General features: G+C 40.8%; 1 protein-coding gene across 1 annotated transcript in view; it reads left to right on the top strand.

Annotated features, from left to right (window-relative positions):
* The window catches only part of CNTN1 (contactin 1), a 271066-nt gene extending 246117 nt beyond the window's left edge, over positions 1 to 24949 (top strand). The window contains exon 24 of the mRNA XM_052789887.1: positions 22568 to 24949. Within this exon, the coding sequence (XP_052645847.1) occupies positions 22568 to 22647 (80 nt within the window). The 3' untranslated portion in view covers positions 22648 to 24949. The remainder of the gene's footprint in view (positions 1 to 22567) is intronic.
* The last annotated feature ends 222 nt before the right edge of the window (positions 24950 to 25171 follow it).

The following is a 25171-nucleotide window of genomic DNA, read 5'->3' as shown; positions in this document are numbered from 1 at the left end:
CTTTCCACCTCCGATGCTTTCCCACGATGCGACAGGATCCGTCAGTGAACAGGGCATATTGCCTCTCATTTTCTGGCAGTTTATTATACAGCGGGGCCTCTTCAGCACGTGCCACCTCCTCCTCTGGCGACATTCCAAAATCTTTGCCTTCTGGCCAGTCCGTGATCACTTCCAAAATTCCTGGGCGACTGGGGTTTCCTATGCGAGCCCGTTGTGTGATCAGTGCAATCCACTTACTCCACGTGGCATCGGTCGCGTGATGTGTAGAGGAGACCCTCCCTTTGAACATCCAGCCCAGCACTGGCAGTCGGGGTGCTAAGAGGAGCTGTGTTTCAGTACCAACAACTTCTGAGGCAGCTTGAACTCCTTCATATGCTGCCAATATCTCCTTTTCAGTTGGAGTATAGCGAGCCTCGGATCCTCTGTATCCCCGACTCCAAAACCCCAGGGGTCGGCCTCGGGTCTCCCCAGGTGCTTTCTGCCAGAGGCTCCAGGTAGGGCCATTCTCCCCAGCTGCAGTATAGAGCACATTTTTAACATCTTGTCCTGTCCGGACTGGTCCAAGGGCTACTGCGTGAACAATCTCCCGTTTAATTTGTTCAAAGGCTTGTTGTTGCTCAGGGCCCCATTGAAAATCATTCTTCTTTCGGGTCACTTGATAGAGAGGGCTTACAATCAGACTGTAATTTGGAATATGCATTCTCCAAAACCCCACGACACCTAAGAAGGCCTGTGTTTCCTTTTTATTAGTTGGTGGAGACATAGCTGCTATTTTGTTAATCACATCCATTGGGATCTGACGACGCCCATCTTGCCATTTTATTCCTAAAAACTGGATCTCCCGTGCAGGTCCCTTGACCTTACTTTCTTTTATGGCAAAACCGGCTTTCAGAAGGATTTGGATTATTTTCTTCCCTTTCTCAAAGACTTCTTCTGCCGTGTTGCCCCATACGATGATGTCATCAATGTATTGCAGGTGTTCCGGAGCTTCACCTTTTTCCAGTGCAGTCTGGATTAGTCCATGGCAAATGGTGGGGCTGTGTTTCCACCCCTGGGGCAATCGATTCCAAGTGTACTAGACACCCCTCCAAGTAAAGGCAAATTGTGGATGACACTCTGCTGCCAGAGGGATCGAGAAAAACGCATTAGCAATGTCAATTGTAGCATACCACTTGGCTGCCTTTGACTCTAGTTCGTATTGAAGTTCTAGCATATCTGGAACAGCAGCACTCAGCGGTGGCGTAACTTCATTCAGGCCGCGATAGTCAACTGTTAGTCTCCACTCCCCATTAGACTTTCGCACGGGCCATATGGGACTATTAAAAGGTCAGCGAGTTTTGCTGATCACTCCTTGGCTCTCCAGTTGGCGAATCAACTTGTGGATGGGAATCAGAGAGTCTCGGTTGGTGCGATATTGGCGCCGGTGCACCGTCGTGGTAGCAATTGGTACTTGTTGTTCTTCAACCCTCAGCAACCCCACAATCGAAGGGTCTTGAGAGAGACCAGGCAGGGTAGACAGCTGTTCCGTGCCCTCCGCCTCCAAGGCAGCTATACCAAAAGCCCATCGATACCCCTTTGGGTCCTTAAAATACCCTCTCCTGAGATAGTCTATGCCAAGGATGCACGGAGCCTCTGGACCAGTCACAATGGGGTGTTTCTGCCATTCATTCCCAGTTAGGCTTACTTCAGCTTCCAATACAGTTAACTCTTGGGATCCCCCTGTCACACCAGAAATAGAAATGGGTTCTGCCCCTTCATAACTTGATGGCATTAAAGTACACTGTGCGCCGGTGTCTACTAGAGCCTTATACTCCTGTGGGTCTAACGTGCCAGGCCATCGAATCCACACAGTCCAATAGACCCGGTTATCCCTTTCCTCCACCTGGCTGGAGGCAGGGCCCCTCTAATTCTGGTCAGAGTATCCAGTATTCACTTCTCGTAAAATTGGCTCAGAAGTCCCTTCAAGAGGATCAGAAATAAGATCAGCCCTTCTACTCTGTTTGGAAACCGGAGCGGCATTTTTCCTGGTAGAATCCCCTTTTGTGGTGTTTTTTCCTCGCAGCTCACGTACCCGTGCATTTAGGACCGAGGTAGGTTTTCCATCCCATTTCCTCATGTCCTCTCCATGATCACATAAGTAAAACCACAGGGCACCTCGCGGTGTGTACCTTCTATATTCTCTCTCTTGGGCAGAGGAGCGCTCCCTCCTAATAGCTGAGACATTGGTCCTTACAGGTGGGCAACAGGACATCTCCTCTTTGAATTGCTGGAAATCCTCGGACAGCTTCTCCACAGCCGAAATGCAGGCTTGTAGGGAGGAGGAGAGATTTTCTTCGTATTGACGGAGTTGGCGAGCCACTTCATCCACTGTCGGTGCCTCTTCGTCTTTCCAGGTCATTATTGCCAGTGAGTTGGCATAGGACGATGGTGCGCTCCGTACAAACTTCCGCCACATGGGTCGTGTGCATTGGACTTCGTCTGGATCTTTGGGTAATTGTGGGTTGTCCGGATCATGATGAATTGTCTCTAGCACAGCTAATTCCCTCAGATATTGGATACCTTTTTCCATGGTTGTCCACTTGCTTGATTGACATATAACATCTTCCTTAAAGGGGTACCTTTCCTTCACACTTGACAGGAGTCGCCTCCAGAGGCTGATGGCTTGTGTCCCTCTTCCAATTGCCTTGTCAATGCCACCTTCCCTGGCAAGCGATCCCAGCTGCTTGGCTTCCCTACCTTCTAATTCCAAGCTATTAGCCCCATTGTCCCAGCATCGGAGGAGCCAGGTGATAATATGCTCACCTATACGGCGGCCAAAATCTTTTCGCATATCCCGCAGCTCACTCAAGGATAGGGACCGGGTTATTACCTCTGGTTCTGCCTCTTCCTCCTGTTCCCGTGATGACCCTGGTTCGCCTTCATCCTTCGCTAAGCGAACTGATTTTTTTGTATATTTCTTTTTCTGTACGGGGGCAACTGATACTGGTGCAGGTTGGTCCGCTGGTTCAGTTGCAGTACCGCTCGCCGGGTCTTGGATAACCGCAGTGCCTGTTGCCAAGGTTTGGGTAGCTGCTGTGCTCGTTGCTGGGGCTGGAGGGACCTCAGTGCCCGTTGCCGAGGTTTGGGTAGCTGCCATGCTCATTGCCGAGGCTGGAGGGGCTGCAGTGCCTGTCGCTGAGGTTTGGATAGCCACAGTGCTCATCGTTTTGTTGTTAGGTCCAGAGACCTTCTCTTCCCCTTGAGGGTACTGAGTGGTGTCGAACAGGGCTCGATAGGCATGGGCCAGGCCCCAGCACGTTGCAGTAATTTGTATCTCTCTGGAGCTGCCGGGGTGACAGCATACCTTTTCCAAATATTTTACTAGTTCTTCTGGATTCTGCACTTGTTCAGGGGTGAATTTCCAAAACACTGGAGGTGCCCACTTTTCTAGGTACTTGCCCATACTACCCCACACACCCTGCCACTCATAATTATCCAGCCTTGGGGCAGATCTCTGGGTGATTTTCTTAAATAGTTGTTTAACCTTAAACGAGAGCTGAACCACATTCAGAAGCATGCTAATTCCTAGCAGTAGGGCTAGGACCGTGCTGGTCCCAACATCCCAAGAGTATTCAAATTTTTCAAAATTCTCAAACACCATTGTAACTGGACTGAAGGAGAAAGGAGAGGGGAAGAAAGGTATCCCACCCATAGACTGGTTTTCCAAGGAGGAAAGGTAAATGGTATAATTATTAATAGTTTCCCACAGATGGCTTCCACAGTATAAAGGTGACAGTGCTGGGTGCAAGTACCGGATTAATCCCACAGCCGACGACTTTATCATACCATAAACCAGTGTTATACAATACATCAAAGCGAAAACCTTAATCCACCTCCCACGGATGATAAGCAGCAGAAGAGGGACTACATACAGCAAGCGAGGTGATACATAACAGAATTTTAAAAACCAGAGCAACAACTCTAAGAACACATAAATCAACATAATGACCAGCGACTATTAGACCGATATAATGAATGCTTATAACAAATTTGTTTTAACAAGCACTGGTCAGGTTTGTCGTTATCTCAACCCTTCGTGCCCCACGTTGGGCGCCAAAAAGGACTGTCGTGGTTTAACCCCAGCCAGCAACTAAACACCACGCAGCCGCTCACTCACTCCCCCCCACCCAGTGGGATGGGGGAGAAAATCGGGAAAAGAAGCAAAACCCGTGGGTTGAGATAAGAACGGTTTAATAGAACAGAAAAGAAGAAACTAATAATGATAATGATAACACTAATAAAATGACAACAGCAATAATGAAAGGATTGGAATGTACAAATGATACGCAGTGCAATTGCTCACCACCCGCCGACCGACACCCAGCCAGTCCCCCGAGCGGCGAATCCCTGCCCCCCACTTCCCCGTTTCTGTACTGGATGGGACGTCACATGGTATGGAATACACCGTTGGCCAGTTTGGGTCAGGTGCCCTGGCTGTGTCCTGTGCCAACTTCTTGTGCCCCTCCAGCTTTCTCACTGGCTGGGCATGAGAAGCTGAAAAATCCTTGACATTAGTCTAAACACTACTGAGCAACAACTGAAAACATCAGTGTTATCAACATTCTTCGCTCTGAACTCAAAACATAGCACTGTACCAGCTACTAGGAAGACAGTTAACTCTATCCCAGCTGAAACCAGGACAATAAACATCAAGGACTTGGATAGTGTCTTTCCAAGGTTATGATTTAAACACTTGCATTGTATTCTTGTCTTTTTAATTAAGAAATGAACTTGGGAAATAGTAAGGATTAAACATCAACAGTATTCTTGTCACACAGTCAGTGCAACCATAGTTGTGTCTTTTAAAAAAAGCAATGCCAATGCTATATTATCCGTGTACTGTGAGAGAAGCTGCCTACTCCTAAAGGAGTGGACCTCCAATCTGCTGGTTTTCAATAATATGTACCATTTATATCACCTAGTGTGAACTCATGGGTATCACCATTTTTGTTTGTATGAACCATCTATTCCGCTCTTGATCAAATGGAATCTAGAGGTGGAGAATCCATTATTTGCCAGATATTTTGTTCTCATGGTTAATCACCTGCACTGTTGACGGGTTTTTTTCCTAATTTTTTCTCCATATTTATCTGGTTTGGGGGTCTGGCCATTGTTCCCTTTTATAGCTTTTGTCTAGATTAAAGCGTCTTTTTGTGCCCGATATGTTCTCCCCATTAAGAAATGTATATATATATCTGTCAAGTGATTGATCAAATGCTAAACAGACTGAGCACCTTGAATTTCTCCATGATAACATTTTCTTCAGGTCTTAAATAATTTCAACACCTCTTCTCTTCATCTCTCCAACTTCTGAGAATTCCTTTAGGACCATAGACACTATAACTATATGCACTGTTTCAACTCTGCTGTCTGCAGAGATAGTCTCGCCTCCCTACACTTACTACTCCCAGCATTATTCATGAAAGGCTTTCATTAGCTATTTATTTCCTTGCACTGAGCTATAAAATGGTGTTCGTCTTGTTTGTCCAACACCAGCTCTAAATCCTTCCTGGAATCCCTGCTCTCCAGGATACAGAATCCCATCCTGATCTGTGTGGCATGTCTTTTTTTTTCCTTGGTTATAATTTTGCATGTGGCTACGGCAAAGCACAGTTGGTTTGAATGGCTTAAGTTCTCATGCTATCTGGATTTCTATATGAATGTGTTGTTGTCATTACTCTTTACTACTTTGCCATTTTGGTTCATGTACACAGTTCCTTAGGTGTTTACTTCTAGTTTTAATGAAAATTATTGGATTGGATTCGGTCTGCTACTGTTCACCGTGGAATTACACTAGAAATTCAGTGTGACCGTTCTTCAATAATTGTGTTTTGAAATCTGCCAGTGACTGAATTCTTAATCCATTTAGCATACACTGTGTTAATCGTGTGTATCATTTTCTGTGAGAATGTCTTGGGGTACTAGGTCAACCACTTTACAAAAGCTGTCATACATTGCGTTATATTATCATTCTCTGGGGGAATCACTTTTAACATATTTTATGAGCTGCAGAAAAGCTGAAGCAACTGCTATCTTTAGGACATGTCTTAGGTCATCTTTGTACAAAAGCTGTCATACATTGCGTTATATTATTCTCTGGGGGAATCACTTTTAACATATTTTATGAGCTGCAGAAAAGCTGAAGCAACTGCTATCTTTAGGACATGTCTTAGGTCATCTTTGTATCATACATACATTATCATCTAGCATCAGTGTGGTGCAAAGACCCTTTAGGTAGCAGCTGATCGATTACTTCCCAGACTAGAAGCAGAACCATCATGTCAGTACAACGTTGACCCCAAGCTGATCAGTCTTGCCAGTAAGACCTGCCCCAAGTGTGCCCGTATGGAGTGAGTACCTCTGGGAGAGTTAGCACTCTACAAATGCTAGTTTGTAGAGTTTTGTGTTGCTCTGTCTTCCACGCTGCAGACAAGTTTTCAGCCACGACTTCTACGATACCCCAGCTAGACAGAGAAGGACTGTGCCTCTGGTGGCCTAGGTAGAGGCAGCATTCCCTGGATTCAGTTTGGAAAAGGAGATGAAAAAGGAGACAAAAGTCAGGGTAATCTCTTTGGAATACACAGTATACAGAGAATTGGGCAAGCATTTCAGGCTATTTCTCAGCTCAAACTATGCTTTTTCCAAAGAGCAGGATGAAGTGTAGTTTTAACACCTACACATGGCAAATTATGTCTGCTAATTTTTATTCTTAAGGAAATTTTCTAGTAGTGTGACAGGGTTTAGAATAATTGCACAAGAAGGGTGATAGAGTGGTGAGAAGCTTTCAAGTAATGGTCATTTTTCTCAGACACTTGCAAAGAAGAGAAGTTTGATAGTAATGTGTGTTCTGGTGGTCGACTGGCCAAAATGGAACTTACATATTTACAGAGAAATGTAAACAATAGCTAAGGCAAAACACAAGGCATCTTATCAAATGCAAGAGGACCATTGCCTTACCTGACCTTTAGGCATCTGATTCCAGAGTTTGCAAACCAAATTAGTTTCCTGCCTAAGTCAATGGGGAGAATTAAGCAACTAGGGCAGGGGTTCAAAATAGCCTGGGTGCTGACCAGGAATGACCACATCTTAAGCAAACTGGAAGGCTGTACTGAAGAGGGAGGAATGTCTAGAAAAACTATGTGTCTTCCAGATTGGTGTTTTCCTGCTGTTCAGTGGGTTTCAAATCCAAAGTAATCTACATAATACACCTGAGTTAAGTCTAAGCTCCCATTATAATCAGTTGTCATCTAGGGTGTAATTCAGAAGCTTAAACAAAACCTGTAGCATTTGAGATGCCCCCAATTACCAGGGACATCCACACAATGCTGGCAGGCATGATATGATCTACAGGGGACCTGAGGTCTTCTGGATCAGCAGCTGGAGGCCAGACAGGACACCAGAAGACATCTTTTGGCCTAGATTTCAGTTGTATGAATTCCACCTATTTGCACACCAAAACCATTTCCTTGATTTGTGTGGCTGCTGTTGCTGCGCTAGGCTACCATGTTGGCAGCCTGTTGTAGATGTAGTCTGAGCAATTCTTAGCACTTGCTGAATTAGGTCTGAATTAGGTTTAAGTACAAGAACATCTAGTTCAGGAACCCTAACTGGCCTTGACGTCTTAACTTAAAGTATTAAAAATACAGCACGTTTTAACTAACGAAATTACGTTTGAAAGTCAAATGTAAAAGAAACTAGAAATATATGTTCTTTCTAGCTCAACCCCTTGTCTAAGGGAGAAGCTTTCTTTTATGTTTTCCTCATCCTCTCCCTTCTCACAGAAAACCGAGTCACATGCTGAAGAGGGAGGCAAATGTCCTACAGCAACTTTGCTCTCATATAACCAGTCAGCTTCCTACAGATACACGGTTTTAGTTGAGAATGATATAAAGGAAGTTTACCAAACACAGCCATCTCACATGAGTTTCTTTTTACTGAAGATCTTGAAATATAAATACTTATCATAAAATCACTTTCTGTATATATGCTGAGCTGCATTTCAGCATACAGCTATAATCAGTGTAAAATACATTCATGAACTGTTGTATTTTATTGGCTAGTGCCTGTTGTACAGTTAGAGGTTTGGGGATATTTTTCAAGCCCATTGTAGTAAATTAATGAGCTCCACAATTTAAAATTCATTCTTGAGATACCACAGCCAGCCGAAGATTGGAACTACTTGTTTAACCAAAGGAGTTTCAATAGCTAATAATAGGCTTATCGGTTTTCTTTGAAATATATTAACTATTTTAAAGGCTGAGAATTTTTTTTTTGTCTCTTGCATGCTTTTTGAATTGCCGTGCTTTGTCATAATGCTAGTATTAATGTAATCAAAGCAATCTTGCAATCAGTAGGAACTAAAACCATATGGTGCTTGGTTCTTTTCTCACTTCACTTGTGTAACTGCACTGGCCTCAGTGCAATTAATTTATGCCAGAGTAAGGAAAAATAGAATCAAGCTCTCAAATTTTAAAATTTCATCCGGGGCGGGGGGGAGAGGGGGGGGTAACTTCTGATTTGGGAAAATATTGGAAAAAAGGGAAGATACTGTGCCCCTTCACCTTCAAATATGAAATCAGGTTAATGTCTCAGTTTAAATATGGACAAAGAATAATTTATGTATTGCATATGCTTATAGCAAGAGAATAAAAATCTCTGTGTTCACTGCAGACATATATATATACATATGAGTTCCATTTGCCAGAGACATGTTTTAGGATCCTGAAAAAGTATTTACTTTGAAGCATAGCTTTTTCAAAGGAAAATGCAAAAGTTTTGCCTGTAGCAACTCATACAAACATTTTAATTATTTTATCTTTTAATTTTTTTTATTATTATATAAAGGGGACATTAATATTTATTGCACATATTAGTATCAAGTAAATCAGGTGATCATTCACTTTTCATGTGGTATAATCAAAATCTTTTGATCTTAATTTGAAAATGTCCATCTGTTGCAAAGATGGCTGTAGTAATAAGAAAAGAGGAGAACACAGGTAAAATTAATAAGGAATGCTGATGAAAACAGTCCTGTAACTGGCATGACAGTCCTCCCTTACTGATCTTGGAACTTACTATTCATCTGTGACAAGAATGTAGCAAAAAGCTTCTACTGAACTAAAAATACATTTCCAAAAGGGCTCTCCTCTAAAAGAACAGTAATTTTCACAATGCATTTGCTGTTGTCTCATGGCTTGAAAATTAAGTAGAAAATACTCAGAATACCCTCTAACCTGGTACATAAATCTGCCTAAAAAAACATATTAGGTTCTCTGGTATATCTCTTGATTTTCCTTCATCATCACATTTCATTTCATCACAGTTCTGATTTATTGGTGCTGCCTCCTTCGAAGCCTTACTTTGACAACTAAGGTTTGACAGTTCTGTGCATTACAATGTATTCAGTGCTAGAACAAACATTTTCTTGAAAAGCCATATTCTCCTTAATTGCAGTTTCTTCTCTTTTTCTTATATTCAAACTCAACAGTAGGACAGACTGCAGAAGTGTTTTCCTATCTTGTTACGTTTTCTTAGTCTGCATTATCGTATGATAATCCCAATGCTGTTTATTTTGTCATTTGTGTTTATTTATATGGGAAAGCCTGGATACACACAAAGTGTGAATACAACAAAATTTCATTTTTAGCTATAAGGCTTCTAACTAAGCTGTGCTGTGGTTGTTGACAGGCTCTGTAGCTAGAAACTGGATGTGTGCGTACATGCTTAGAACGCAACAGAGGTTTAAGAGAACAGTATCACACAAAACAAGAGCAGGATATGTTGCTCATTATCAGAAAATACTGACAAGACAAGAAACCGTAGTTGCAATCCATCAGAAAACAGAAAAAGGCCACTGTCTTGAAAAGAACTGTGTGGCTTCCTCCTGCTTTCATCTTCAGTCCGAGTTGCCACATGCCTGTTTGTGGGAGCTTGGGAACTGCCTGCAGAATCCCCACTGACGGCTATTGCATGGTCACATGAAGGCATGAGAACTCCGCAGTGCCTTTAAACATTAGCAAAAAGGAAATCTATGGCAACTTCATACACTTTGTTACATGTTTTAACGTGTTAGATGTTGGAGATTTTGCCGGCTATCCCCAAGCTTGCAAGAATGCTGTAGGAAGGTGTGACTGTCACGGAAAACATACGTTCTTGTTGGAGCTCGGAAAGTAAAGATACTGAAGATACTAAAAGACACTAAAGAAAGATACTGTAAAAGTACAGGGAAAATCAGTGAAGGTAACAGCTCTGGACTGAATTCTGGGTGAGGTGTGTGAGAGAGGCAAGGAGTCTTCAGCTAGAGTAGGGTAGTCATGAACAATTCGGTAATTGCAAGAGGTAAGTAGGAAAAGATTATTCACTTTTCTTCACATTATAAGAATGACAGTACTCAGTAAAATTAGCAGGCAGCAGATAGAAAACTATCCAAGTTACACTCTTTTGCATGGCACAGAATTAAACTGTGGACCTTCCTGTGACAGGATGTTGTGCAGGACAAAGTTATAGAGGCTTGGTCTATCAGCCCTCATTTAAAACTATGTCCTATATTCAGCCTTTGACTCAGGAGCTACTGAAAAGAAGCTACAAAGTAGCTCAGGAGCTACTTTGACACAAGTGGGAAAGAATATAAGAGGAAAGTCATATTCTGCACGGTATGATTTTTTTTTTTTTTTTCCCCCACTGTACCTGTTACAGACCACTGTTGGAGTCAGTGTCCTGAGCTAGAGAGGCCTTTGGTCAGACTCACTAAAGCTGACCCTATACTCCCAGTTTCAGGAAAGTGGACTATGAAATGCCTGAATAATATTTAGTTGATGGACAAAGGATTGTTTTCTTCTTCTGAAACCCTTAAATACTTTCTTTACTGTTTTCAGCAGCTTGAATGTTACCCACCAAACAATGACTGACTTTTAAAATGTTTAAGGAGAAAAAGAAAAATAAATGTTGCTTCACTGTGCAGTCAGAAATAAAAAATTCAGCAAGATTTTGATTGCCACTGTTTCAGTAGGACCATCAATTCATCAATGAATTAAAGGTCTCACATTGAAATTCGGTTTGGCTGAACTACTGCATTAATTTATCCAGTCGTTGAGACATATCGTACAGGTACTTTCAGTGTTCTTATTATACTAACACAGGAACACTGTAATCCTTCCCTTTTATGAAACAAAATACTTCGTATTTTATATTCATTGTACTCTACCATTAGAAGATGGAAAAAATCCAAAAGATCATTATTTAACTCTCTTATGCTTAAATGTAGCAACATAGCAAAAATACCCCAGAAAAAGTCACATAGCTCATAGAGTGAATGCCAAGATTAGTATTTTGCTTTAATAGTGTAATCCCTTTGATGCATAATGATTTAATTTAAATCAAATGCATATTCTGCTTTCAACTCTTGGTAGGACATTTAACTATTGAACTATATTTATACAGTATTTTTAATTGCTTTGAGAAATCAAAGCCAGCCAAGTAGTGTTTAGAGTGATTTAAAGTAATCTTTGGAAGAGTCTTCTCATTATTTTTTTCCCCTTAATAATCTAGACAGGATTGCAGACATGATCACAGGGGTGAAGGAATGAAGAAGGGAATACTTTCTAGTCATGACAATTCTTACGTGTTTTAATTTTCAGTAGCAAGACGTGGAACTGCCTTATTCAAATCCTTGTGGTATTTTTCAGTTCAGCGGTTAACAATCTATCTCACTTTTTATGGGTGCCTTGGGGTGGTGGTATACTCATACCTCTCAGTTTTATGCACCTAACCTAGCCAGACTCTTTTCTTCTTAGCGAGGAGAGTGATTCAGAAGGCCTAGGTTAGACGTCTGCTGTAACACACCTTTTGATGAAACCTCTCTCTTAAGAGAACAAAACCCAGTGATCCTCTGACAAAGGCAGCAGTGATAGTCTTCCAGTTACTTCAGTGGCAAAGTCCGAGGGATTTCAGCAACACCCTTTGGTAATACGGAAGGTGCACAACTCTTTAATTTAGTATTAAGGAAGTATCACAGAGTCTAGGTCCTTTAGTAAACACCAAGGTTTAGCATGGTGGAGAGGGGCTATCTAACAGAAGCACATAACTGTATAAAGAGCGGTTACAAAGACGATGAAGCCAAAGTCTTGGTCATGGCAGATGATAAAACATAGGGCAGTGGCCAGAAATTGCAGTTTGGGAGGTTCAGGCTGGACATTAGGAAAAACTTCACCCAGAGGGTAGTGCAGCGCTGGAGCAGGTTACCCAGAGAGGCTGTGCAGTTTTTGTCTTTGGAGAGTTCTGTGACTCAGCTAGGCAGAGCTACCGCTGATGACATCCAGTGTTGGCGACAGTCCTGATATGAGTTGGAGGTCAGACTAGGCAGCCCCAGAGTTACAACCAGGTACAACCAGGCATTTTGCGCTCCTGCAAACTGTGTAACTTCCAAACTTGAGGTCAGCTGACAGTACATTAAATGATAAATGTTTCATTAGAAGTACAGTTTGTACTGTGATTATTTGGCAGGTTTGTATTCATGTATAAATAGATTTGTTACTACAGATATGAGGAGTAGATAAAATCACGTATTTGCTAACTTGAACTTATCGTTTAAGTGCCAGTGACCATACAAAATACTTGTATTTTTGCCCTCTTTGTATATATCGATAAATTTAGATATATTGAATAGTACATCTTATTACATACTGAAATGCTCCATGCTCTTTTCAGAATACTTGAAGGACTTCAATGTCAAAGTGTTCTTGCCTTTAAAGATCAGTGCCATCTATTTTACTTTCACCGTATTCCAAAGCCTGTTCATAGAAGCAAGCGATGGAGAGTTGACAACAGAGTTCTTAGAAGTAGACACTGTAGGAGTGCTACCTGGTCTGTTTCCTGTGCCTGTTCAACACCATTATATTAAGTGGGAAGGGAAGGAGGAATATTACTTCTGTCAAAGTAGGAAATGTCAGAAGGATCCTTCATCTAAGTTCATGTGAACGTTTCAGAGTATCAAATTTGGTGCTTGCGGCTCTAGCTATAGAGTGGCTGAAGTAAGAATTTTATCAGGAGATAAATTTTAACAGAAGATCAATTTGAAAATTTCTCCAGAAGCATGAAGATCTTCTTGATTTTTTGCTTTTCAACTCCTAGTGTTTCTAAATCAAGGCTGCAAGCCATTTTAGAAGGTGTGTTTTAGAAAAATCTATCTTCCTAGGCTCAGTACAGGAGAAACTAAGTAAAAGGCTGCTTAAACTGTATTGTATGTGAAGCAATATTTAGATGATATAGCATATACATTAACAGACATAACGATCCTTCTGTGCTTGAATTCTGTAACTCAGTATTATTTTCTAATACTGCTGAGCAGACATAAGTGAAATGTAGAATTTAATGTGGCAGCGTAAGTCCCTCATCTGAACAGATGAGCAGCTGTTTAAAGCTGGGTTTAGGCGCTGCTGGCTCATTTAGATATTATCTGTAAAAAAATGTTTCCCTCATTTATTTCCACATGAGAAGATTTTGTCTCTCTCCCTAAAACAAGTATTTCATTAATTTCTAAGTTATTATTTTCTATAATAATAGAACCCAGTGATGGGTTGTTTCAAATCTTTTTCTGACATTACACAGTATGGAGGTAAAAAGCTTTATCTGGCTATAAAGGAGGTGTTTGCACTCAGTTACAATGGCTGTTAGTACTTCTGTATCAGGACACTAAAATGCAAAATGATGTGCTCAGCTGGAGGGGAGTGCAATACTAATCACAGCCTTTTCCGCATGTACCTACAAGGTCCTCACAATCCGAAAATTACTTTGTCAGAAGACCAGATGGAGTCGCCAACAAATGTCTCAAACTAGGAACAATTTCTACACTAAACCCCTGCTCTTGGTTTTTTGTGTGTTCTTGCTAGTTTCTACCTTCATCTGTTTCTCCTTTTATTTTACCTTTGTTTGGAACTGGCCAAATTGGAGCCTTCCCAGTAGAGGTTCTGTATTAACCAGTGTGCCTTTTCTTTGGTTTATGCAGCCTATGCAGCCCTCTAAAATGCTTTATACTGCCTATTCCTCTCTGTCTTCTTTACCAGAGATCTTGCTACCCAGCTACCTTGGAAAATTGTACATGAAGACTGTATAGCAAATGGCCAGTTTCATGAGCGTGAGCCCTGCACTGTACATGCTATGCAAGTCTTGTGGCATGCAGCGGAGGGATGTCATCCAGCCTGTTGAGACTGGGCGCTTCTACTCTTGTAGAAGCTGAGGGCGTCCTTCTTCACCTTCTGATGTGTGAGCCAGCCTACAGGCTGCAAGATGAAGATTTTCAAGACAGGCTTTTAACATGCCTCAGTATTTATACGTGCCGCATTTGTTCCCAGGAACACAGAAATTCCAAAACTATAGTATTTTTCCCATTAGTTCACCACCATTTTGCACCTGAAGAGTTTCTGCTGTTTGCCCATTGTACCGCGTGGTTGTTTAAGTGTGGACTATTTGCAATATATACATCTGGTGTATACTTGGGGTGAATTTACTTGTAAAAAACATTCAGAAATCCCTATTTTCTTGACCAAGGAGGAGTAGGTTCCTCACTCAGAAATCCCCAGACATGCCAGCTGGCCAAAGAAGATCTGTCCTTTTTCTTCTTTTCAGGGTTACAATGAAACTTTCTCTTCTGACCTCCTATTTTTTTCCTGAAAAATTAGCCCTTTTCGATGAAAAACCTGTCAATGACTCCCTCAGAGGATGATCGAATTCCTCTGAATGACAACTATCAACCATAATTTCTGAGGCAGTGCAGAATACATTTATGTGGGAACATTGGCAGCCAAGTGTTTTGCCACACCAGACAATCAGTGTAATCACAGATAAGCTTTTCTATAGGGGTGGGCTATCGAAACTTGCTCCAAGCTCCTCCTGCTGCTTCAGCAGGCAGTTCCCGGCAGTGAACACCTCGTCCTAGCTGAGCACATGATTCAGCTTTACTTGGCCTGGCAGTACTGCAGTACTGCTGGTGCTGCTGGTGAGCCAGTTTGTCTGGAGTGACCACTCAAAACCGGAGAGACAGGGCAGATGCTGAGAGGTATGACAAGCCTTTAGGTCGTATAAGTGATCCTGAAACTCATAAAATTCGTGTGAAGTACAACTACAGCTGTTGCCTGGGTCACAGGAGGACCTCCACAGTTGTTCTTGCTATTATTTGTTGAGTATACTGCTTTAAAAGAGTACATTTTAAAAATATTACCTGTGGTCTTCTACTTAACTCTCCATGCAAAAGAATCTGTAATGAACATTAACATACGTGAAAGGGAAGAGGTATCTGAGAAATAATCTACATTTATTGACAGATAAGTAATAGCCCACCAACTGAAAATTACCTCATTTTCCTCAGAGTCCAAGGCCTCTTTTCATTTTGGCAGCCCAGGTCTGTAGCAGGGCCAGAGTCAATGGAAAAGAAGCCCCTGCTGCTGCCTGCCAACACTGCCAACACACCAGGTGCCATTGCCAGAACAAAACAAAACGTTTACTTTAATGTATGGATTTTGAAGTAGGAGAAGACGGACTAACACCATGGGGTGGACAAACCACCCAGACCACCAGCAGCTCTTCAAATACGTTTTTAATGTTCTCTCTCTTTTCCTTATAATAGTTTTAAAGCTGTTCCGCAGATGCACAGCAAACCTTAACACGGCACAGAGCATGGGCAGATGCACAGACAGCATTATTTCCATCCTATACATCTACTCTGCTGCAAAACAGTAATTCACAGGGTTGTGAATTACTCCATAGCACCTTTCTTGAAAGGTTTATGGCACAGGCAAGAGGAAAATTTCCTCGTGCCCGAACAAAGGTATTCCTAGACAAGGGAAAATTGGACCCATGACTTAACAATGATGCCAGTGATGCAAGATAAGCATATTCTAATTAGTTCAGTTATTTTCCATTTGCCATGAATAGGGATAGCAGAATTTGAATCATGTCAGCTGATACTACCTGTTTCTTTTGCAGTAGTCTTTCATGAAGACAGTATTTCCAGCTGGGACAAGTGGAATTTCTTTTCAGAAGCCAGCTGACAGAACTACAAACCCACCCACTTCTTTTATGCAGTTTAGTTTAACCTGAAGAAATTACATTTCCTCCCTTCTTGCTTTTCTGTTTTACCTGGGTAAATATGAAAACACTCAGAAAACAGATACTAATGAAGCCTAATAGAATCATAGAATCATAGAATCATAGAATCATTTCGGTTGGAAAAGACCTTCAAGATCATCAAGTCCAACCATTAACCATGCCCCCTAAACCATGCCCTGGAGTACCCTATCCACTCGCTTTTTGAATACCTCCAGGGATGGTGACTCAACCACTTCCCTGGGCAGCCCATTCCAATGTTTGACAACCCTCTCAGTAAAAAAATTTTTCCTAATATCTAACCTAAATCTCCCTTGCCTCAACTTGAGGCCATTTCCTCTTGTCCTATCTCCAGCCACCTGACAGAAGAGACCAACACCCTCCTCACTACAACCCCCTTTCAGGTAGTTGTAGAGAGCGATAAGGTCTGCCTTCAGCCTCCTCTTTTCCAGACTGAACAACCCCAGTTCCCTCAGCCGCTCCTCATAAGACTTGTGCTCAAGGCCCCTCACCAACTTGGTTGCCCTAATAGATGCTAAAGAAACTAACAAATGGAGCAGGCAAGAATCCCCCTTTGGTTTTTTTTTCAGGTGGCCTAATTTTTTCCCAGAGAAGTGGACAAGCTTAGTTAGAAGCAAAGACAAACAGAATATGAGAAGGCTTTGCATTTACCTTTCTTAAAGTAAAAAGGAGAGATATAAAAACAGACAGCCCTGGGGGATGATCGGTCCTTGGCTCCTGGACCAAAAGCATAATATTATTTACAGGAAAATGGGTAGGAGTTCTTTCAGAAAAAAGGAATCTATTTTGCAAAACAGACACAAAGGCAGACTTATTTCTTAACAAGTTACAAAATTTATGTTACAAACTTAAATCCTTTATGAATCATATAAAATACCAGTCCTGGTAAGAAAAATTTCCCTTTTCCTTACTCTTACTGAATGTATGATAACCTGTATCATGAAAAATGTGTTGCAGCGACTGTATCATTCAGATAGCCAGTCTGCATCTACCTGAACAATTTGTGCAGCACGAGAGGAGTGGATCTGTAGAGAGAAACAGCGGCGCTGAGGATCCAGCTCCACCCTGTATGCTCATGTCAGGTTTTACTTTGTACTACCTCCAGTCCAGTCCTGCACAGGGTATCCGAGACAGCTGCACAGTGTGAAATAAACCCCAGTAAAGGGGACAGCTGAGATACTCACTTTAAAAACACACTTCTCAAACTAGAAGAGTCATGTAGACATCCCCCTTGATGTTCAGTACCTGGAAACTAAGAAAACTGATGTCATTTAATGCAAATTAATTCTTGAACAATCTTTCCTGAGAACAAAAGCAGAGAAGGAGTTTTGCCACAACAGGATCGGCTCATGATTAGCCAAGGAATAGCTTGTAGTTTGTGTATGTTGGCAGGGCAAACACTTTCCCACTGAGAAAGAGAAGTTACTCACATATGACAGCTTCACAGATGACCAGTAACTAATCTCCTGGTTCACAGATCTGATGAAAGTAAGATTTCTAAACAGGCATCTAGATTTTTTCTTACAATCCAGTGTAAAAAGGTACTGATGTTGGGAAAAGGACCAAAAATGTCATATCTTAAAGATAAGTAACATTTAAAGAAAATAATGACGTATTTTTAATAACAAATTGTTACAAAGGCTTGGGAAATACATTAAAGTCTGAACTGTTTTAATCCCTGTTTCATTTAGGCATTAAATGGATTTCATTTCTTTTGGGTATAATAGGAAGACTGTTGCATACAGTTCAAGATGTCGGTAAAATCTAGGATCTCCATTCAGAAGTGTAAAAGATTTCATCCCAGACTTTATGTGATTGAGATGGCAACACAGAATTTAAAATACAAATAGAAAGCTGTGGATTAGTGGGACTTTACCAGGAGTTCCTGTGATACGTAGAGATCTTGCTGAAGGAAAACCCATCCAGCAGTTGTTCTCTTCATTTACTGAGATAAACTGCCACTTGTGAGAAAGGCTGCTGAGAATAGGAGAAAGGAAAAAAGTTAGGTTAACTGCACGCATCCCATACAAATTGTATTCGATGTTAAGCTATGTTCTGAGTATATGTTTCTGTAGATAGTTTAGTCCTAGGCTTAAAAATATCAACTACAGGAACTCTATAGCAGACAGTAGTAAGGCCTCCATGGGAATGCTGTAAGATTGCACAACTTTTGCTTGGGGCTGTTGGAAAAAAAAAGCAAATTTAAGGTGTGTGTTCATTGTTTATTGGAAAGAAATGAGGACTCTTGATAAGAAATCCACACATGGTGTATTAGAGTGGTAGTTAGGTTGTGTGATTCTGATTTGGTTTTGGCCTTGACTTTGCTGACTGTAGTTTGCAAGTGCGTGTGCACTGGATATGCAAGATTCTGGGTGAGAGGAGAGATCACACGTTGTAACACTGAGGAGAGAATGAATCTTTAGGTGCTAAATATGTCCAGCTCATACCTGGCCAGACCTCAGCAGGAGCTTAATAATCCTTCTCTTTTAATTCACATCCACATGTTTATTTGTACACGTTCGTTAAGTCTTTATCTGGCATTTCTCTAGCTTTTAAAGGTTGTTAAAACTGACAGATCACAATTGCATTACTGCACAGAATTAAATCCTGTAGTCTGTACTCGGGCAAAACTTACATTAATTTCCATTCATGAGCTGCAGGAGTGTACTGGCTGTCATGCACTGGTGAATGGTGTTTCCAGTAAAGTATGGTTCCTGACATGTGGGTCAGTAATCTAACAAGAAAAAAGAAGAGGTGATCTGTTTAATGTGCATTTGTCCTCCTAATGTTCTGTTAATGTGCTGTCATCTAAGGGTAGGATTTGCTTCATTGCAGAAAGCTGTTATACATACCTCTGCAACAGCGCCTAAACCTTGTAACGAACTGCTGTAATGGGGTGAATTGCTAACTATTAATTCTGGAGCCAGTGAGCACATCTCGGGGGAAGATTTATTACTCCTTTCTCTTTGTAGAATAGTTACATGCAAATAGAGATTTCCTCATACTTGCTCATCATTCAGTGTCACTCGGCAAACTTTTCTTCATGTTTTCCTTCATTAGAAGCATTCAAAATGTGAGTTTAGTTGTGTCTTTCCAACTGCATTATCCTGGTCTGACAAAGGCAGAATACATTTTCTGTGGATATTCTTAAATATGAAATCTGGATATTTTTTTTTCCTATGGCTATTATTCATTCATTAAGAACCACTACTTTGATATTTAGGGATAAAGACTCAGAAAAGATGAATGTGTCTCATAAATCACTAAAAAGTACAGATAAATAGACCCCTGTACTTTCACAGTTGCCAAAATATGCAGTTGTTATGTATGAGAATATATTTGAACATACATTCGTGTTTATCTTAAGCATAAAATTCCTCTGTGGATACTTAAAGCAATCTTCCAATATTTTCCTTAATTTTATCTTTTGCTGAGGTGGCTATACTGCTTCCTATGGAAAAACATACTATTCATAGAAATGTACTTTTTACAGCTGAATTGAGCTGATGAAGAAGGATTGGTAGGTCTCTTGTCTTGGTTTTCCAAGTGCTTGGATATCAGAAAGGACTTAGGAAGAAAGCATCCCTAGAGCAGTAGGGGGAAGGGTGGGAATGGGAGCAGAGAAGAGTTTTGAGGTGTCAGAAGCAAGAGAAAAAGGGTGGAGTTTAGTATGGGAGACACAGAAGAGATTGGAGCAGCAGAAGGACTTGATTTGAGTGAGGACCAGGGTCAGGAGGAGTGGGGTGGTGGGTGGACCTGGAAAGAAGGGGGACAATAAGAGGAATATGGCTGAAATTGAAAATAAATTCTGTGGGGAAAGCTCTAAAATTCTGGCTTCATGGCAGATGTTGTGGACTTTCTCCCTGGTGGAACAATGGAGAAATCAGGGTCATGTAAAAATACTTGTTTCTACCTCCTGTGGTAGAAACAGGACGGGAAATAGTTGTCTCCATCTTGGAGACTGTCTTCCGAATATATCCCTGGTGGGGTCTGCATAGAGCTTCATCTGTGGGTCAGGAGACGCTGCCTTTCAGGTCTGCCTTTCTAGTAGCGCTTAAATTCACTACTGAAGGCCAACTGTAAACAAGTCAGGCCTTCTGTTTGGTAGTGGCTTATGGTCCCCTTTTCGTTAAATGATTTGCTAGGCGACAAGCTGTACCTATGTGCATATGAAGAGCTGTAGGCACATCCTGTCGTGGTATTTGGTCACCTCAGAAGCATACTAGCATACTTCTGTTCGTGGGACGGGGGGGCACACACTCCTCTAACACCTTCTCTAGAGAGAGCTCTTGGTTGAAAGGTATCTTTAGACCCAGCTCTCTGCAGTGATACACATGTACTATCTATCCGGTGGAACATGATTGTTCCCATCCTACCAATGCTCGGGATTTAGTTGGGAAGTACTGTAATAAGCCAGTTGTGAGGAAAGACGACTAAGTGCTCTGGTTTGAGATACGCTTCCACCTGGCTTTCTGAACAACTGCCTGAAAACTGCCATTGTTTGGAGCAGGGCTGTTCAAAGGCAAATGAGGAGAGGAGATGGTGCCATGAACATGGGGAACTGCAGATGAAGGCTCAATTAAATGCCTCTGCAAAGAGGAGAAGCTCTGCCCAGTACAAAATTAAGACTGTATGTGATCATCCTTAGTTAAAACGTGTTTGGGGGGCAAAACAAAATTTCATCTTGGAATTGCAAATAGTACATGTATGGTAAAACAGCAGAGATGCTGATCTGAAGGACGTCAAACCCACAGCATGTTGAGACATACTGTGAAAAACCCATCAGAAAAAATCCCTGCAATTATGTATGTAGGAGCTACAAATGACTAAATACTATCACTTTCATATATCCACAGCTAACTGATGAGCTGGTGAACTCTGGACTTTTCTGATTTGGACTTAGGCCACAAACGTTATAAAAAATGGGTTTTGTTATCAATCGATTTCATGTCCATCTAATTTCCTTACTTCCTCCTTTTTATTGTGGATAGGAAATACTGTAAGAAATAAAGACTCGAAGGTAACTGACAGGTCTTTATTTTGCCAAATTCTCACTTCAAACCAGCATTTTTTCAGCCTCAGGACCATGTTTTGCTAACTTAATAAAGCACCTTATTAATAGGAGGTTTGAGATAGACACAAAAAGAAGAATTAAGCTCTTTATTTATACTGAAAGATGCAGAAACTTCTGAGGCAGACATGTAAAACCTACAGATACAGATTTGTCTTTCTAGGAGCCTGCATGCTGCTGGGCCAGAATATGTGATTTACTTGTCCTTGCAAGAGGTCTGATGAGAAAATGTGAATGCTCTTTCGGGACTTTAAATCCTATGAAAGAATACTTGAAATTTGTCATACTGCGCCTGTTGTTAGGTAAAACAGGGCTGCCTGCTGAAATCTGTGCTGTTTGGTTCGCATGTTACCTTTTCAGTATGGTCTTTCCTCATTCAGAAGAACATTTGCTGGAGAGACGTCCAGTGGGACGGTTCCAGCAGCTCCTCAGGACTGTTACCACCAGCTGCAAGCACTTCTGTCCTCAGTCTGTGTTCAACAGTAAGGCGAGCAGGAGGCTGGGTCCTGCACTGCCCACCTACACGCTACCATCCTGACCTAGACGAGCTGTCTCTGGGATGAAAGAACAGCCCGTTCTCCAGCTCCTTTGGCCCATCTCCAAGACTGACAGCCAGGCACAGTTTGGCTGGCTTAGCTTCTCATATAGATGCTTCTTAACAGGGAGCTGGACCATGGCAATACAAGCCATTTAACATAATAGCAATTCTTAGGCCTGTTTGCCAGAGTGAGTTGTGTAAAGTTTGTAAGCTGTCGATTAATATTTTTCGTCTTAAAATATTTGTTTAAGAAAGACCCTTGTGACTTTAACAGACGTAAATGCCACACTGCTAGAAGTCAGCCATCTGGACTTTGTAATCTGGCAGGTAAACAAAGGGACCAGGCTCTTTGACATCTCTCAGATTATTGCTGATCATAAGAACATCAACATTTCCAAAGGTGTCTCTTTGCTTCGTCACATTTCAAAGACTCCATTAATTTTGTTTTCACATGTTTAAATATTTATTTTGACCTTTTACCTTCTGGTATAACCTCCTGGCTTGTTGGACCGGCCAAATCAAAATACACTGATGTGTTCTGAACGGCCTTGCTGCTTGTATAAACGCGCTGCGTAAACAGCTCTTGCAGAACAAAAGAACGAGTCCTCCACTGCACCGCAGCAAGTCTCTTTGTCCGTTTCAGATTCTCCATACAGGTAGAGGCTGTGCTGAGATACGCCAGCTGGTTCTCCAACCATCATACCCCGCGTTCTTGCTCGCATTCAGGGTTGTTCCCCCCCCCCACCACGAGTAATGCTGAAGTAAGACCAACACCGTGTTGTTATCTGTTCGATGCGCAGGTGCCGCTGCTGGAGTACCGACTCTGCTCCTGGTCCTGGTGGTGCCTGCCCTGGGTGTCCTCGCCTGCTCGGGATTCTGAATGTAGCTGGATTTACCTTGTCCTCTGCCTAACACAAAGGACTCCCTTTGAAGACGAGGACTGCGACTCTTTTTGATTCCTGTGGCACCATCCTAAGCCAAATAAATCACACTTTAAAATAAATTACCCTACCGATTCCTATGAACTTTAAGAGGACTGAGGCATCCAGGAACTCCTTCATGAAGTAAATCAACTTTTGAAAGGCTAAGAAATATTTTTAACTTGTTCCAATATGCCTTATGAAACACTTATGCTGATCTGTGACAGTTGCATGATTCGGTCCAATGGGGCAAGTTACAGTGTTAAAACCCAATACCATAGGCTGTACAGTGAAAGTAAAATCACCATACGTAGGTGCTTTAACTTGAATAACAAATTGTGAAATATAATAGAGATTGAAATGTTGATTGTATGTGATAAATGTAAGAGTACTACGTCTGTCTGTACTATCCTATATGTTTTGTGTACTGCATATTTTTGAATGGCCCCATCCTCATTTATTGGGATTACTGGTTTTTAGAGAGACAGTCAAAGCAAAAACATTTCATTTTTTTAGAGCTGTATTTCTTGAGGCTATTGGATAGAATTTGAAGGACTTGAAATAGAAGTCAGCGACAAGGAATTTTTTATTTTAAATATGTTCAGAACACCCGAGACGTGCATAGCATGCTCAGCTTAAAGGAATTTACCTGTGCTTCACTGACATGAGATTTACCATATTCTTTTCTTGAAACAATTCTGTTGAAAAATTCCGTTATGGTTGTTGTTGCTGATTTTAGGAGTCAAATGTCAGCTTTCAGGGAAGCAGTGTAATGTATTGGTTTTGATTTAGTATTATTAGTATTATTATTAAGGTAGCAATATAACACTTAGGAGTTTGGAAATGGAGTCCATGTTAAGATCAGCCAGGTAGACCATGAAATGGTAGGAAACGTATGTTATTTTTTAAAGTGAAAAGATTTAAAATATAAAAAAAAGAAAAAGATATACAATAAATGGCAAAAACAGAGTAGCACAGTAAAAAAATTATTATATTTACATTTTTATGCTGCAGATGCCAGGTGTTACCTTCCTGTAATGAAGGCATACATTTGGGAGAATTATATGCTTTTTCAAGAACTTGATATTGTTCTAATGTTCATAGTGTTGTAAATAAGAGTTTTAAAGTTCTGAGACCGTTTCTCTATTTGATAGAGTACTGAATGATCCAACTGTGTGTTAATACATGAAAGTCAGATCCCAACTGTTAGTCGAAGCTAAATGTTTACTATGGCCTTCGCAAAATGGGAACTCTATTAGAGATAGAGAATGTTTTTGTTCTGACTGTGTCTACAGTGCTTCAGTGTTGGGGTTTTTGTTGGTTTGTTTGGGTTTTTTTAAGTTGTTAAAGAAATGCACATTCCTTTCATTTTCCATGGTGTGCTGGGAATTAGTTTGAGTGTGAATGTTGAAGAAACACAGTGATATTGAATCAGCTGGCTCAAGTAATAGTGCAATGTCTGATGCTTCAAGAATTATAAGCTTTGAATCATATTTTATTAGCACAACCTTGCTAGCTACTTAGAAATAGATTTTATCTTTTTAGAACTGATACTGTAGAGGTCCGTAATAATAATATTTACATGAAGCAAGAATAGGTCAATTAATAATTTACACCCCCTTCTTTTATTTGTATAATTTTGTACTATATATTTACATGTAAAAGTGTAGAGTCTTCATTAAGAAATATCAATAATACTGTTTTAGTTTAATTTTAACTATTTGTTACAAGATGAAAATTTTTTAAATAGGTGAAAGTGATAACTTCCTTATAGAGGAATGTCAAAGTGTCAAACACTACTGAGTTTCATAAATTGTATAATTATTTGAAAGAGAAATGAGCTGTCTTCATACATAAGAAACTAATATGCTGTAAGCCTTCTGTACAAAAAAATTGTGGTTTATTGTGTTTCATTTGGTTTGGTTCTTTTGCAGTATGACTCATTTTTATATAATCTACAACCACAACTAAATCTTTTGCCAAATGCATGATTGCCTTTTACTTTTCTAATACGTGGTGTAAAAAGCAAAACTGTTTAGTTTTTGCATGGAAATGACCTGGGAAGCAAAGCCACTTCTTTTTTTAAATCAGCAGCACAGATGAGGTAGGTCTCACATACTGATCAGTTGGAGATTTTTCTGTTTCACATAATTGTGTAAATTTGATCGGGACCTTCAGTTTCAAATTGTTGTCAAGAAAAACTAACTGATGTATCATCTGCTTTAAAACGCAAGGTTCTTAATTAAAGTTTATATAGATAGACATATTTGTTGTTTCTTTATATTTCAGGAAAATTGATATTACTATTATTTGATACTGATGAATATTGAACTGTTTTTTTAGTTACTTTTTATCTTTTTTTTTTTTTCCAAATGAGTAGAGCAGGACCGTGCTTTGTCCTTTTTATGAATGAAAAGTAAATTACAATTAAATAAATGTATTAATGTTACTCAAAATATAACAACTGTCTTTTGAATTGGAGCT

The sequence above is a fragment of the Harpia harpyja genome, chromosome 6, assembly GCF_026419915.1.
Source record: "Harpia harpyja isolate bHarHar1 chromosome 6, bHarHar1 primary haplotype, whole genome shotgun sequence".
Lineage (NCBI taxonomy): Eukaryota > Metazoa > Chordata > Aves > Accipitriformes > Accipitridae > Harpia > Harpia harpyja.
This window is presented reverse-complemented; position numbering and strand designations above follow the sequence as displayed.